The sequence below is a fragment of the Planococcus citri genome, chromosome 5 (assembly GCF_950023065.1).
Source record: "Planococcus citri chromosome 5, ihPlaCitr1.1, whole genome shotgun sequence".
NCBI classification, from domain to species: domain Eukaryota; kingdom Metazoa; phylum Arthropoda; class Insecta; order Hemiptera; family Pseudococcidae; genus Planococcus; species Planococcus citri.
The window spans coordinates 65,361,585-65,374,601 of record NC_088681.1 but is presented as its reverse complement, the minus strand read 5'-3'; the positions used below and the strand labels follow the sequence as shown (position 1 = coordinate 65,374,601).

At 34.1% G+C, this 13,017-nt stretch overlaps 1 protein-coding gene across 1 annotated transcript; it reads right to left on the bottom strand.

The window, feature by feature from the left end:
* Positions 1 to 603: 603 nt before the first annotated feature.
* Positions 604 to 8,896, bottom strand: LOC135848095 (uncharacterized). The gene is made up of 2 exons (XM_065367867.1): positions 8,674 to 8,896; positions 604 to 3,430 (listed from the first exon to the last, which is right to left on the bottom strand). Exon 2 carries the CDS (start codon positions 2,799 to 2,801, stop codon positions 1,572 to 1,574), a length of 1,230 nt encoding a protein of 409 aa, XP_065223939.1. The 5' UTR covers positions 2,802 to 3,430; positions 8,674 to 8,896; the 3' UTR covers positions 604 to 1,571.
* Positions 8,897 to 13,017: the final 4,121 nt, after the last annotated feature.

Sequence of the window (13,017 nt, the reverse complement as noted above, 5' to 3'; positions counted from 1 at the left end):
ATGATATTCTAGGTTCACTGAAAACTTTGACACCCCCTGGCTGCCTTTAAAAATGGGCTGGAGGGCTGCGATTTACACCATTGGTCATCCCTTCGAAAGGTCTTTCGCCGAACCCTCCTACCACTTCTTCGTCCAATTGACGTGGAATGACCCAGTATTTTTGTAGAATTTGAGACCAAAATTACTTCGTGATTTTCAGGATCTCTGAAAAAGTCGGAATCGCGCAACTCATCAAAAGTAGAAAAACTTGGCCAATTTTTTAAAATTTACGTGTCTAAAAAATTCACTCAATTTTGAGCCCAATCGAAATTTTGCTTTTCCACAAAAATTTTAACTAATTTTGATAGATTTTACTAGAAACTTTTCAAAAATCCCGAAGATTATGACACAAATATGGGCTCATTTCACACAAAATTTATTCTTACCTAATTTTAATGGTATGCAAGATCATTACTAAGAAATTCTATGTACAATAGTTCATTTTTACTCGAAATTGGAGGGAGGAGGCTGCAGCTTTGAAATTCGACTAAAGCTGTGTCGTTCGTGGTTTTTTTCGCAAGCTTTCGCTCAATTGGTGTGAAATGAATAACTTATGACTTTTATTAACAAATCACTTTTACTTCATGTGTAAAACAGAAAATAAAACAAAACAAAATAAGTAGACACCTATACCTATAAATTTAATTACACAATTACACATACACAAAAAACTGAAATAATTTTAACTTATGAAATAAAGATACGAAATACATAGGTACCTCTACCTACCTAATGGAACAAAATACCACAGACTGATTCAATAAAAGTAACTAAATAAGAATATCACATTCTGAAAATGAAATATTTCTTTATATTTTACAACTTACAAGGGAACCTCTTGAGGTGTCCGCCTCCGATTTGAACAGGACCGCGATTTTAGGAAAGAGCATGTTCTAAAACCCCCAAATCCAAATTTTCAGCTGCCCAAGTTCATTTTTCGATTTTTGGCGAATTTTTGAAAATCCAAAATCGACTATTTTGGTGATTTATGATTTTTTTTTTAAAGTACGTACTTGATCAGTAAAAATGTTCAAAATAAGTCCTAAGACTGATATTAACCCCCCCCCCCAAATCCAAATTTCACCATTTCCAGCCATTCTGGAGCCTCCTGCACTTTTTAATTTCTCCAGCATTTTTAATTTGCTCCAGAAGGCGTTAATATGATGTTGGGCAGCTAAAAATCCAGTTGTGTGTTATACTCGACCTGTTTAACGAATTTATTGACATTTGAGCCGATTTTGGAGGGGACACCTCAAGAGTGGTTTTTTGACCAGTTTTTTTTTCAAAATAAAAATATCCAAAAATCTAAAATTTCTCGTTTGCAAGAAAATTATCGAAAAATGCGCGAATCGCTGTACTTCGTCATTAATCAAGCCCACGAGGGTCGATCATAAAGAATACATACCTATAGGTAGGTACATACACACTTGCTAAAAAAAACAATAGGTAATGAAATATTCGAAACAGATACCTAGATATTATGCAAATAGGTATCTAACTTTCAACCAGAATACTGAATAGGAAATCAAAATTCATCTGATGAAAGGCAGGATATAAACCTGCTTGAATTTGGTAACTTCCTCCTCACTTCCGAAGCACCACAACAAAAACTTGACGAAGGGCGGTTTCACATACTCATTCTTAACAGTAGACGAATTCGCAATAGCATCCTCTTTCAAATGACCAATTATACACGTTTTTATCTGCCGCATGATTTCTTCATTCGAAACGAACGTTTCAATAAATTTAATAAGATTTATAGATAAAGCAATGGACGAGCGAACCGAGCGTGATAAACGGTATTGAATTACCGGAGACGACATCAGTTGATTTTTAAATTCGGCGGCAAAATCGGCGTTGTTGAAAGCATCATTGACGAAGTCATTGAATTCTTCAGTTTTACCGATATAAGCGTACCAAAAACGAGTATTCTCGCTGAGCAAATTCACTCGTAATAATTGCTGTTTGAAATGCCTCGCTGTTTCCATATCAGGGCAACAAAAATCCACCAGATTGTTCAATTTGTCCCAATAAGGGCCGTGTAATAGCGAGATACACAAATCGTATAAAGTTTCGCTTTTAGCAATAATGTTCTCCTTGAATAGAGTGATTTCATCTTGGTTTCGGAAACATATTTTCATCAGTTGATCTAAATCTTGGATATCTTTGCTACCGATTAAATGAGACCACCAGCGTTGCCAAAATAAGCGTCTCGCCTCGAAAGATGCGGATGAAAGAATGAATAACAGGAATTTCGAAGACGTACGATGACCAGTATTACAGCGATTGTAAATAAAAAACTTCGAATTCGATAAAATACATGTGATGATTAATCGTCGAAAATTATACGATTGACCGTCCCATATTTCACAACAGAGGCATAAAAAACTCTCGAGTTTGCGATTCTCGTTCGTCGATTGAAGGCGACTTTCAGTTTCCAACATTCGTGTGACCATTACCGCGAAATTAACTCGGCTCATTGCGTGTTTCATGTGCATCCAAGTCTGCAGAACGAATCTTTCGTCGAAATAACGATCCTTTAACAGATCTCGCATCAACTTATTGCCTTTGCTATTGACAAATCTGTTGAGTTGTTGAATGTCCAATTTAGGTAAAATGAATCTCACGAAGGACTCCTTATTACGTTTATAGAGATGAACAGCGATACGAAATCGGTATTGGTAGGGCATAGTTACGATACCAAAAATATTCAACTGAAGGTCCATTATAAAATAACATGCAATGGCCAAACATTTGTTCATCAATAGAAACGTTCCTTGCTATAGGTCGTATACCTTGCAAGCCATTATTGAGACGACAAATCCAGTAATACAATTGCGGACACATGGAAAAATTAATATTATCAAGGTTCATATTTTTCGATACGGAAGGCCAAAGTTCGTCGATATCATGTTCGAAGAAATATGTACAAGCTATGCTAAACTTATCATTCACAGTAAATCGATCACAACCCATCATGCGTTGGGCTGTTCTAACGTAATGAATTGTGCCATTGTAATTGCATACAAAGTCATCGAAATCCTCCAAAATACAATTCTGATGTCTGTAACGAGAACGAAATACTCTGGACAGGTGACTTGCTAACCAATCGTCCATTGAAAGTCCAAATCTCATCACGTATTCTTCGATCACGTTATAAATCACGACTGGTAAACGAGGAAGTATAGTTTCCAATGAGAGATATTCACGATATGGACGAAATTTTGTAGGACTTTTACGAAATTTATGCCTTTCACAGTGCCATATTTCGAGAGTAATAGCGACCGCTGATAATTCTTGCAGTGATACTGGAGACGATTGAATAGCATCGTACATGTCAGGTGGTATCACTTCAGTCATTTTTGGCCAGGCGTTTGATATCAATTCGAACCTAGAATTGAAACGATCGAATTAATTTTGCGTCCTTTATATTATTATGTAGTGAGGAAAAAAGTAAAACCAATACATAGTTCGTATTTAAAACATTAGGAAGAAAAATCAGTTGCACGTGCTTGAGACTTGGAAAATCAAAAATCGGGGAAATTATTTTAAAATGTTCGAAAATCACGCTTTTATAATTTACAAAAAATTTCAAAATTTTGAACCTCATTTTGGGGCACAGAGGGGCTTTGAGGGGTTGTATGCAAAAAATAAGTTCATATTCATACTCAGCGATTTCAAAAAACACTCACGCAAAAAAGCGTGAGATAACCGGCTTTTCAGAATTGAAAAACGTATTAAAAACATATTAATTATATTTATATCAGTATAACAGTTTTATAAATATAAAAAAAATATCTACATCGTAATCAACTTCGGGTCAGTTATTTATTCACTAGTTTCTCAAGTATTACAATAGCGTAATTAATTTTAAATTTGCATAATATTTCAATTCATTGAAATAAATTTAAAAAACAAATAAAATCTCAATAAAGCATATTTGGATATTTCATATTGTTCTTTTTTTCGAGGGTGTTCATAATTCAATTATGACTGGAAAATTTTAAAATTTCTTGGGTTAATTTTTGATTGTGATTTTAAACATTACCACGTCGTAATCAACTTCGGGTCAGTTATTTATTCACTAGTTTCTCAAGTATTACAATAGCGTAATTAATTTTAAATTTGCATAATATTTCAATTCATTGAAATAAATTTAAAAAACAAATAAAATCTCAATAAAGCAAATTTGGAGATTTCATATTGTTCTTTTCAAATAGAATTCATAACAATGTCTTTCAATATGCAAATTTTAGTATTAAATTGCTTTTAGAATTTAATAGATAGAAAATCTGACGTCATATTCGTATTCAGCGTTACAAGAAACGTACTATTTCATGTGTCGCACGAACAAAACACTTTATTTAATTTTTACCCCCTTTGGGGAGGTGCCGGGGGCCATGGATGGGGTCCAATCAAAAATCTGACGTCATATTCGTGTTCAGCGTCACCGAAAACATACAATTCGATATATCACATGCCCCAGATTTTCTTTTGAAAGTTTCACCCAAAATTGGGGGTGGGGGTGCTCCCCCTTCGTCAAAGAGTCCCATCTCGAAACCTAAATATTTCGAAACAAGAAATAAACTGAGAAATCGTTTGGGTATTAAGACAGACATTGGTGTTTGCTAAGCAAAACATTTATGCTTTAAAAAAAAATAGGTGTACCAAAAACAAAACTGATGAGGAAGTCTGCAAAAGTCTGCAAAAATGCCACCAAAAATAAATTAGGCCTACCTAAGCTGAACTGTCAGAGGAACACGTGAATCGACTTTCCATCGAGTTCCTAACAAGAAATAAACTGAGAAATCGTTTGGGTATATTAAGACAGATGATACTGATTATTGCTAAGCAAAATATTTATTCTTAGAAAAAAATAGGTATACCAAAAACAAAACTGATGAGGAAGTCTGCAAAAGGACGCAAAAATGACAAAAAATATCACTTAATCTGAAATATCGAGGGAACGCCTGGACCGATTTTAATAAAACTCGAAATCTCAAAATTTCGGCAATACACCAGTCGGGAGGGATAAAGCACTTTGTTCAAAATTTCATAGGTTTCGAGTTGACTCTGCCACAAAATTGGTACATAAACACATATATATATATATATTTGCTTGCGACCAGACATGTCAACTATGCTTGGCATATATGCAGAAAAGTGAACAAAATTTTAAAATTGGTATAATTTCTGTTCTAAATCACTTATTAAAATTTTATTTGCAGATTCAGTCTAATATTTAAAAAATCCATGTTTTGAAAAAAGTAATCAGATTTTTAGGCTAAATTTTGAAGAAAGTTTTTGAAAATGGAGTCAAAGTAATTTGAATTTTGAGAAAGTTAAGACACCAAAAGAAAGCTTAAACAGCATAAAAATTTTTGATGTTTTTAAATTTTTCATAGGCCAATAAAATACTGAAAAATTTCAAGTCAAATTTGTTGTCTGGTACACTCAGGATCGATGTATTTGCATACATCTCCACCAGCACAGCACATTCTACTCACTACAAATTGACTGTAGACCCTGCGTTCGTCCTCGCGCCTTGATTTCTAAGCCATGCGCCCTCTGGTGGAAGTTTCTGAAAACTCATAGTTGACTTGTATAGTAAAATTAACCCATGACTTGTCAACTATAGTTGAGAAGTTGGTCAGTCCACTTGTATAGTAAAATTAACCCACTCAATAGTTGACATGTCTGGATACTAATACCTATATATATATATAGATATGCAAACGGTACCTCTACGACACCTTTTTATATACTCACGCGTTCTCTTCGTCACCGAAATCGGTGACGGAGGCGTTTTGCCGGTGACGAAGACGTTGCCCTGTGTATAACAAGTCCAAACGGTTTGTTTTCCCCTGAAACGTAAAAGGGCAAAAGTTTGTCCGGTGACGAAAAGGTCATGTATACACCTACTGTATACAGATTTTAAAAATTTTGTTCCATCAACACCGACATACCCTCGACGTCACCGTATATAAACAGTACCTATTGGTCACCGCTTTTTAAATGCTTCCAGTTGTGTTATATTTTCGTATTCGTAGCCAGCGCAGTTGCAATCTATTAGGCAAGGCAGCAGGTGACCATTTGGTATAGTCAATATCTTTTTTAATACACAAGGTCACGGAAGAGATCAGTTTATAATCGGAGGCAAATTGGTACCATTCTCGTAAATTTTTTTTGTATAAGCTTAAAGCATGTAAATCAAGTGGGGAAAAGAGTATAAGCACTATAACAACTGTGCTGGTAACGAATATGAAGTAAATACACCTCCGGAGGCATTTAAAAGCCTGGTGACCAAAAGGTACTGTTCATGTATGGTGACGTCGAGGATACTTAGGTCCATATATATATATATAGATTTAAACTTAGTCATTGTGGTGCCCGTTTTAAGTATACGTAGTCATTGTGGTGCCCGGTTTTGGTCTTGAGGTGCCCAAATCGGGCACCACAAGGTCTTTCTATATAAAACGATGTAGAATCTCATGAAATGCACTCTAAGGTGAAAAAAAAATTTTTGAGGCAGGCACCGCAAGTACCAAGTTTATATAACGGGCACCACTATGACTAAAAATACCAAAAAAACTAAACTGCTCCGAAACACCTTTATCATACATATATATGTGATCCTCTATGTACGCGGGCACCACAATTACCATAAAAGACCCGGGCACCACAAGGTACTAGGTACGTGTATTCATATATAAACTTTAAGGAAACCTGAAAAAAAACTAATGGTCCCACAATGATCCCAACACCCCAAAACGCAAAGAAAATTTACTCCGGACCGAAACTGTCACAGTTGAGACAAATACAGTACCTGACTTTTCTTCGAAAAGCCGGTAAAACATACCATTCAATATGTCACTCGACTTTTCACATTTTTTCAAAATTTTGGCCTTTTTTGGGGCAGTTGGGAGCTGTGCGGGGGTGGGATCCAAAAAATAAGTTCATATTCGCACTCGGCGACCTCGAAAATATACCATTCGATATATCACTCGACTTTTCAAGATTTTTTTAAAATTTTGACCCCCATTTTGGGGCAAAGAGGGGCTTTGAGGGGTTGTATGCAAAAAATAAGTTCATATTCGTATTCAACGACCTCGAAAACATACTATTCGATATATCGCACGTCCAGATTTGTTTTTCAAATATATGATTCAGTAGTGTGTTACTTGCAAAATCGCAAGCAACCCTCACGAACCCCCGAGGAGGGTTGAAGACAAACCAATGGTAGTTTGATTAGTAGTTGGGTGAGTAGACTTTGTAAAAAAAATTTGAGCGAAAACAAATGATTTTAAGTGGTAATTTTGATTAATTTATTGGACTGACCTTTTTTTAAACACCTACTCTTTCCACCCCTTTTTTTTTGGACACCCCTTTAGAGCAATGGGTATCGAGCGTAGTATCAAATTGTCGAGAATTTGAAGGGGAACATTTTTTGTCATGGTAGTTTTTCTCAAAAACCTAATATTTATGGAGTAAAACGCAAAAAACCTGAATCGGAACCGGTTTCAGCCCCCTAAGAAAATTTTCCTCCAGGGGTAGGAGAGTCGGCTTTTTTTTTGGTGGTTCAGAGGGTCCATCCGAACACATTCCCGAAGAAAAAATTGATGGCTCTCAAAAATTCTGAAAAAATATATTATGGACAACTTTTTATGCTGAACAACAAATTAAAAAATTGGGATGGCATTATTTCGTAAAGTTGATTTTAAAAAATTGAATGTTTGCAAAAAAATGTGATTTTTGGTTTAAAACATGAAAAAACGTTTTGACTGGTGAAGTTGACCCATTTGATCCCTATTTTTACGTCTCCGTTGAGAAAGTTGAAGAAACCCTTTCAGTCGATGAAATAAACTCATCACAAAAAAATCAAAATTCGAAAAAATTCAATTTTCAATTTCAAACATCAAAAAAAGTTTAAATTTATTCAGTTGTCTTATTTTGACCTCTTTCTGACGTATTGCATGAAAAAGTTGATGAAAATTACACTCACAGCATAAAAATAAAAATTCATTTATTTTTTTAATCTTTTCGAATTTTGATTTTTTTTGTGATGAGTTCATTTCATCGAGTGAAAGGGGGGTTTTCAACTTTTTCAACTGATACGTAAAAATAGAGGTCAAATGGGTCAACTTCACCTATCAAAATTTTTTTAAATCGACTTTATGAAATAATGCGATCCCAATTTTTTAATATGTTGTTCAGCATAAAAAGTTGTCCATAATATATTTTTTTCAGAATTTTTGAGAGTCGGAACGATATGAAAACTACGTTTTGAAACTTTTCGAGCTAATTTTTCGTATGAAAAAAGTGGCAACACTGATTTTTATGTTATCACCAATTTGCGCCATTGGTCATCCCTTCAAAAAGTCTTTCCACAGGAAAAATTTCAAAAAATCGCTGAACCCCCCCCCACCACTTCTTTGTCGAATTGACGTGGAATGACCCTGTGGCATTGTGGCAGCACAAACAATTCAGCTGAATTTTCGTAACTATATAAAATAAATAATGGGTCTAATGGGTCTAAAATCATTTTCGAGTATTTTTAAAAAAATAGAATACCCACCTATTTAATTAGAATTCATAGTCAATACCTACTTATCAAATCAACAAAATTCCACTCACCAACTGGTTTACTGGTAAGCAGCAACAATCGATCAGTCTCTATTTGCGTATGAAGATGAAGTGCTTCTCGATAATTCGTAGTAAATTCTAACCAGATCGAGCTGTGTACATAAAAATAACACTAATAATATTCCACAATTTTACACATACCTGCATAGGTATACATTACAATACACATTCATTTTTAATCAACGATCTCGTGCAAATGAAATTGAAATGACAGTAAGAACGAAAACGGATGACTAATCTCTTTATCTATAACGATAGTTATTTTACTGCGCATGTGACAAGAAAATTGTGTCTGTGTAGCATTTAGGTATGTATTTGTACGTCTACGTACGTACACGTAGGAAAGCTACTCAAGTGTACAGATGATACAGAATTAGAATACTTATACAGTTCTAATTCGCCAATAATACTGTTACTGACAACGAACAGTGCATTATACGAGTATTTATTTTCTTATATGAAAGAGCATCAAAAATCCCAAATTTCAGTTTTCCAGACCATAAATTTTATTTTCAAAAATTCACCAAAAATCGAATAATGAACTTTAGCACTTGAAGTTTCGGCTGGCGATAGATTTTTGCATGCTGTTTCGATATACTTAGCTTGAACCAGTTCAAAAAAAAATCGTGCGGTCCTAGATGTAGAATTTGTATGGTCAAGTTTGTCGAAAAAAAAAATTCCAACAAAAAAAAATTGGCAAAGAAATTTCCATGCATCATTAATTTTGAAATAATGCGGTAAAAAGCTGCTTCCATTCTGACTTATGCCAGATTTTCAAAAAATACAATTTATTCTACTTTCGTGTACGTATAGTTGCCTACGTTAACAAAAATGGGAGCAAGTCTCCTCTTCAAGGAAAGTTTTAAATCAATGGATATATTTTTTGATCAAGAAGACGTATCAGAAATTGGTTCAGATAATTTTAAATTGATCAAGTTTTTCTCCCAAGCTTTAAAAGCCTGACCGGAATCCAAACTAATAAAAGAAACAATAATCGAGATAACTTCTCAATTATTATTTTCCAAATTAATTAAAGGGACCAGGTTTCACTTTTTCATCGGGAGGGGAGGAGCTCTCACTCAAGTTGTCAAATATTGAAAAAAATTCGACAAATTTTGAAAATTTTTAGACTTAATACATGCAGAAACTTATTTTTCTGAGTTTTTTGGAATTTGAATTACACATTTTTGAAAACTTTTGCCATCGCTTGCCACGCACTAATTTTTATTCAAAACTCGTCAAAGTATGATTTTTTTCGCCATTGTGAGCAAGGGAGGGGGTGGGGAAAATTTTTTTTGACTTCGTAATTTTTTATTTTTTTTACAGGTACCTAGGTGGCAACAATGTTTCATCAAAATTTTGATAATCTGATCAAGGACAGGAGCATTTCACCTATTTTACCCGGGAATACCCATTGAGACCAATTGAAATAAAATTCAATTTCGATAAAATTTAAGGCAGTTTGCCCAAAAAAACGTGGTTTTCAAGATAGTCCAAAAGTAATGACAAGTCATGTAGTACTTCTAAGTGAACAAAATACTCTATACATATAGAATGGTATCTACAATTGAAAGTTCATGGCGGCGTGTCAACGTACAAATACATTGTGACCTGGAATGCTGAAAGGGACCCCTGCCGTAAAAATACGTTTTCGAGTCTTGAGATGAACGCCCCCAAAATTTTAAAAAGTGATGACAAACATGTTTTGGGGTTTTATGGCAATTGAATTTTGGTAGTTCACTTTTACGTACAGTGTTGCTTTCCTAAAGCTATTAAGTACAAGCCGAATTTTTCATGGTACACTTAGGGGGTGGTTACGTTTGCGATGCGTGAATAAGTTGTGCACGCATCGTACATGTTTTTTCGTTTTTCCAAAAAAAAAATATATATAGGTTAAATAGTGATCAAAATGAAAATCTAGCAACATTACGACGATTGCAAATTTTCTCAGCTATCTTTCAGGTCGATATAAATTTTTGAGTTTGACACTCCGTTCACTATATACAGGCCAAAAACTCCGGATAGGGCGCACAGTGGGCTGTGAGCACCCTCAAAATGGGCGTAATTCAAAAACTTCCAATTAACCCTAAAAAAATGGTACAATGATATCCTCCCTTATGTTTTTGGGGTCACAGAATACGAATTTGACAATATTTTTTTGTAAGGGTGGAGGGTGAGGGGAGCGAAAAATTCAAAATTTGACTATTACCCGTACGGAAAAAAACCATGGTTTACTATAGTCAACTTTAGTTACTATAAAGATTTTTGTAGTCAACTATAGTAAGTCAAAGTCAGCTATAGTAACTATGAAAATTTTCATGGTCAACTATAGTTACCATGATAAATTTTTGTAGTCAGCATAGTAAGTTGTAGCCAACTATAGTAACTACAAAAATTTTCGTAGTCAACTATAGTAACCACAAAAATTTTCATAGTTAACAATACTAACTATGAAAATTTTTGTAGTCAAAACTCTATGATGACGCAAAAATTTTATAAAAATCACGGTGAAAATCATTTAAAAAAAAAAAATTCAAAGAGAAACATGTGTTTTATTTGAAGTAAAGTAATATAGATCTGAAATGATTTGTGATTCGAAAATTTCAACGATTTGTGTTGATGATTATTCGGATCATTTTTTCTACTTTTAATTAAATTTTTGAACGTTTTCTACCTGATAAGAATTGCGTTTTTTGATATCATGTCCAACCTCAATTTCGATTAAGTAAGTTAATTTACAATTTAATAAATTCGCTCAGGTACCTTTGGAATGAAAATGACTGATAGAAAAAAACAACGAAAGGACAAAATAAGTGATTTCTAAAAAAAAAAAAAAATCGATTCACACTTTATTTGAAGGCGCATGAGATTATGACGCAATTTGTGGAAAAAAATCTAACACACATTTTGTATCTAAATTCAGATCGTTTTTTTGTATGTTTTTGAAGGACTTTGCACCATAAACCTGTAGGTATAAAAAATTTTCATCCGGTGTTTTGGCAAAAAATAAATAATTTTTTTTTCAAATTATCATACTATACCAAAATTTTAGCTCAGTTTTTTTTTCAAGTCATAGTATATACCCAAATAAATTATTCATCAATTCATCAAAAATTATTCATCATTGGTATTCAAAACAATGTTCGTCAACTTTCCAAAAAAAAAAAAAAAAAAAAAAAAAGTTGAAAAATTTATAAGTCCAAACCTAAAATGAATATATGCACAAATAAACCCCTATCTCTCAAGCAGCGCAGTGGCCTAGTGGGTTAGGTAGGTGGAATGTTTAGCGTTATATGTCACGACGCGAGGGTCGAGGGTTCGAGCCCCGCCGGAGTCAAAATTTTTTGAAATTTTTTTTTCGTTTTTTGGAAAATTTATTGGCTTACAATGCCTGAAAATACAGAATTCATCAATGGGCATTCCATTATTGGTGTTTTTATGCTATTTTTTACCTAAAATTTTGGTACTATACTATACTATACTATACTATACTTACTATGATTTACTATAGTAACTGTAGTCGCGAAAATACCATGGTTTACTATAGTACTTTTTTCTCATAGTCAACCATGGTTTTTTTCCGTACGGGTATGATGTGTGATATGTCGAAATGTATGTTTTTGAGGGTGTAGATCACGAATCTGACAATATTTTTTTCGTAGGGGTCAATGGTGGGGGCTGAGGGGGTGAAAATGTTTAAAAATTCAAAATTTGACTATAATGATGTGTGATATGTTGAAATGTATGTTTTCGAGGTTGTAGATCACGAATTTGACAATATTTTTTTCGTAGGGGTGAATGGTGGGGGATGAAGGGGGTGAAAAATTCAAATTTTGACCATAATGATGTGTGATATATCGAATTGTATGTTTTTGAGAGTGTAGATCACGAATTTGACAATATTTTTTCGTAGGGGTGAATGGTGGGGGATGAAGGGGGTAGAAACGGTGAAAAATTCAAAATTTGACCATAATTACGTGTGATATGTCAAAATGTACGTTTTCGAGGGTGTAGAAGGGGTGAAGGGTGGGGGATGAAGTATTTTCTATTGGGGTGCCGTCAAGTCCCTGGAAGAAAAAATTTGTCACATTTTAACGAAGTTCACCGAGATTTTTCACTATAATCGACTGTGGAGGTCGCGGGGGCACTTTAGGGCAAAAATGGCAATTAACATCTTGAAATACACTATCTTAAGTATTACCAGCCACTGGAATTTCCCGTGCATCTACGTGCAAAAATTTTTTCTTTTCCTATTTATGCAGCAGAGTAGGCAAAAAACGTAGTTTCAACGTAAATTATACCTCTATAATTACTTTATAACAACTAAAATCGAGT